At 31.8% G+C, this 4,514-nt stretch overlaps 1 protein-coding gene across 1 annotated transcript in view; it reads left to right on the top strand.

Annotated features, from left to right (window-relative positions):
* Positions 1–3,555, top strand: part of LOC106462906 (neural-cadherin-like) — a 62,105-nt gene extending 58,550 nt beyond the window's left edge. Inside the window, exon 14 of the mRNA XM_022390592.1 lies at positions 3,248–3,555. Coding sequence (XP_022246300.1) covers positions 3,248–3,258 — 11 coding nt within the window. The 3' untranslated portion in view covers positions 3,259–3,555. The remainder of the gene's footprint in view (positions 1–3,247) is intronic.
* The last annotated feature ends 959 nt before the right edge of the window (positions 3,556–4,514 follow it).

Raw genomic sequence — 4,514 nt, 5'->3', positions numbered from 1 at the left:
ACACTGCTAAATTAGGGACGGCTAGCGCAGATAGTCCTCGTGTAGCTTTGCGCGAAATTCCAAAAACAAACAAACAAACCACTGTTGTGTTGACACTAAAGGTTCTATAATACTAAAGTTTTAATTTCTTTTTAAAAGTGTAGTTGGTGTTATGCTGTTTTAAAAGTTTCTGCGCAATAAAATCGTATTCGCCTATGAACGTGATTGGCCCGTTTGTTTCGATACTTTGTCAACAATTAATTCTCGACTTATCCTTCACTTCAGTCCCCCAGTGGCACAGCGGTATGTCTGCGGACTTACAACGCTAGAATCCGGGTTTCCATACCCGTGGTGGGCAGAGCACAGATAACCCTTTGTGTAGCTTTGTGCTTAATTACAAAGAAATCTTCACTTCAATCTGCCTCGACTCGACTCTGCCTTTGCTTTCACGTATGTCTGCCTGTCTCGGTTTTTTTACATGTATATATATGTACATGTATGTTTATATATATATATATATTTGTATATGTATGTATCTATTCAACTACAAGTCTAGTTAGAATCAGCCCAATGGCTCGAACAGACTTAAAATTAACTCTCAGGTACTTATATTCTTTAGTCTCGCGCGGGGTGAAGGAAGATTGCTTAATCTTCGAACACCCTTGATGATTAATTAATTCTTTCGAATTAATTAATTTTACATCAAAATAACTGCCCCTTCCCCCCAACGTAAGTGATAGTGTCTTCCGAAAGGTTTTGTTATAATAAAATTTTATATTGTAGTTTGTTCTTCGGAAATTCAGTAAAAGCATGGTTTGGTTTTACTATATTCGTAATATCATTATGACTATAGTTGGTACTGCCTTGTCCTATGATCTCGAAGTGATACTGTTTTTACAGTCGTGGTTGAAGCCATGTTCTGATAAAATCTGAGAAACACTTATATTTTGTACCTAAGATAGTTTTTCTTTGTAAAGTTTCTTCTCATTTTGCATGTAATTAATGATACAGAGAAGTAATTTTTATTCGTTCTTTTATTATGAAAATATTAGCAAAAATTGACAGCTACGAATCACCTAATAAGCCGCCTGATTGCGTGATTGATAATAATGCTACGTCGGTGAAATCACATTAATGACATTTACGGTAATTAATCATGCCTTGCTGCCATTGTTTAAAGATATATTTTAAGTTGAAAATGTAGAACAAAGTTCTTCAGTTATAGTTTATTTACATCATGTATATAATATTCTTGTTTAAGTCAAACAGAACCAACGCGTGTCAAATAGGGTTTAATATCCAGCTAATAATTTTTGCTTTGTTTTATAACAGAGACAATAAGGAGGTTTAACCGAATATATAGTTTAATATATAAACTCATTAAAGCTCAAACTTAGCGTGAGTCCTTAGTAGACGATGGGTGGGGTGGGGAGGGGGGAGCTTACGACGACTCGTTAGCACATTTTCATGTGTAGATCAACTGATGTAGAACATAATTTCAGTTACCTTTTTTTTTTAGATTTCACGTTAAAGTTATATATACATTGTTGAAATATTTTCAGCAATTTAAAATATGCATCTTTAGTAAATGTACAAAATTTGCTCATAGCCTGTAATAACAACTTACACATCCATTTACCTTGCTTCTTAACCATTATCTTGGTCTGAGATTTCACCGGCTAAAACCTCTGATCCTCTTATTGCAATATTTAATTGTGATGATTTGCAACTGCAAATGATGCAAAAGTAAAAAAAAGTTATTGACATATTTTGAAAAAAATTGTTAGAAAATTATGATATATTTACTGAATTAATGTAGTTTCATTTACACATTTCTGTAGCTTTAGCTTAAAAAACACTGACCTAATTTGGTACACTGAAGTGTACCTTCTTTCTTTATACATAGTATAGAATTATATAATTAAGTATAAATTTAGCTGAAGCGTTTTGAAGAAGTTAAAACTGGAAAGAAACAATTATAATCTCCATATAGACTGTGACTTGTCCTTATTACTTGTAACTCAGGATAGCTATTATAACCTTTATAGTACAATGGTACTACTCCCATGTGACCAGTTTTTGCTTTCCCTTTCCTGTAACATACTTCTATATGTAGGAGGGAAATAATGGACACAGGTGTATAGTTTCTAGGAAGAGAAACAATATAAAACCTAAAATTTTTGTTCTGAATTTAAAAGTGATATATTTATTGCAAAAACACTAACGTTATTTATAAGACGATGTGAACTCTTGCCATTAAAACGCTTCAGTGCACTGTAAAAATTTTATTGTTAGTTCTGCAACAGTTTCTTCCAATCGATCAGAGAGCAATAATTTACTTGTAACGTAAGGCCGTTGAGAATCCAAGTTTGTTTTGTTTACTTTGAAATGTATTACTTATCTATCCTACTATACACACCTGTTACGTTAGTATAGGAATTTGACTTTCGCTGACTTAAAATGTAAATTGGATCTTATAAGAGCAGGATCTGTTTTTTTTCTTTGCTCAAGTGAACGGATAGTTTTATGACATTGAAGTATATCATGCTAGAGGAATTAAAGCCAGTTTCGTTATTCTTCCGCCTAACTGTAATATAGCACGGATCACAGAAGTAATTAATTTATCGCAAGGTCAGCCGCTCTAATAGCTTTAATGTGGAATATTAGATTTGTAAAAATAAATGAATTCCTCGAGTTGATTACTATAAAAGTTAAAATGGGATTTAATTACATTTGTATTTTTTCTCTTGTATTAAATCAAAAACGCAATTTTATCTTAATTCAAGAAACGTCTTGATTATTATCACTTTATAAGAAATAAAATACGAATAAAAGCCTTCATCCAGATATTGCTTCTAGTAATGCTAGAAGTTATATAAACGTTTAAATATTAGTTTTCCTCCAATAATATTTAAAGTAAATATTTACAAAACTGGATGTAGTTCAACATTTGCAAATAAAGCTGTGATTGCTTTCAGTTTTTTTTACTCATTTTTAAATCATTTTATATAACGTTTAAAAAAATTACTATTAGAAAATAAGCGCAAAAACTAGAAAAACAAAACTTTTTTAAATTTAACAGTGAGTTTCAAACGGTAATTTCTATTTGTGAACAATATGAGCAATATCTTTGAATATTTTCTACTGGGTCTACTTTGAAACTTCGTTTCTTTATATCATGGCCGTGTTGTTTTGTTTGTAGGTTGTCTTTAATGTTTGTATATTATATACACTAATAATTAAATAGGTAGTTTTATTTCTTCCCCAGTTCTACAATGAGTTACTCTCGTCCAGCTTGAACTCCACTGATACGCTGTATTTTGCTCAACAAATCTATGAAAGTTACACTTACTGTCAGATAAAACTTACGTTTTTTACGTCCTGGATCAGGGATAAACATTAATTACGTTACTTGATGCTTAAGAGTAACATGTTCGCTCGTTAAACTTGTTTTATTTTTCACAATAATTAAATCTTCTCGATACAGCAGTGATTAATTTTCAACTGTTGCCAGACTTTGTTTAATGGTTGGAACGTGCTTAAGCCTACTACTTCAATATTTCCAGTGAATGCAGTAATTCCGAAGCTATCTGGATCCATTATTAGCAAATTATCTGTCATACAAGATTTATAATAAATATATATATAACATTTTTTCCCTTCAAATGATTGTGATATGTTCGTGTGAAAATATTATGTGAATCTATAATAGTTTTAGTAGAAATATACATAAAATTATACACAGAAATATTACAATGTATTATTTAAATTAACTTTTAACATAATTAAATGATCAGGTAGTTTTTCTCTTTCAACACAATTGATTTCTTAAATCTACTTTATTTTATGTTATGACTTATATTTTTCTTGCCTCCCCCCCAGTAGCTCAGCGGTAAGTCTGAAGGCTTATCACGCTAAAAACCGGGTTTCGATACCAGTGGTGGACACAGTAAACATCTTTTTCAGCCAATGAACCTTTAAATTATAGAATTTTTATACATTGGTCTTTTGTAACTTATTGAAATACAAAAACTATCATATTCAATCCAGAGAACACTAATATAAATGAAAACCAAATAATAGCAATATTTTACAAAACTTGCAAAATATTTTCGAAAATTAAGAACGTTTTTTAAAGGTAGATATCTCCATATATCAACTAAAAAAATTAGGTAACGGAATGAAGAATAAATGTGACTGGTTCCTGATGAAACGTTAACTTGGACTTCGCCGTCATATGGATGGTATACAATGGAAAGAGATTAGGTCATTTATTTGCACATTTTATATAACATAATGAGAAAGAGATATCTTATTAGCTTGTTTGTTTTGAATTTCGAGCAAAGCTACACGAGAGCTATATGCGCTAGCCGTCCTTAATTTAGCAGTGTAAGACTAAAGGGAAGGCAGCTAGTCATCACCACCCACTGCCAACTTTTGGGCTACTCTTTTACCAACGATTTACCGCCACATTATAACGCCCCCACGGCTGAAAGGGCGAGCATGTTTGGTGTGACGGGGATTCCAACTCGCGA

Source organism: Limulus polyphemus, unplaced genomic scaffold (assembly GCF_000517525.1).
Source record: "Limulus polyphemus unplaced genomic scaffold, Limulus_polyphemus-2.1.2 Scaffold49, whole genome shotgun sequence".
NCBI lineage: Eukaryota > Metazoa > Arthropoda > Merostomata > Xiphosura > Limulidae > Limulus > Limulus polyphemus.
This window is presented reverse-complemented; position numbering and strand designations above follow the sequence as displayed.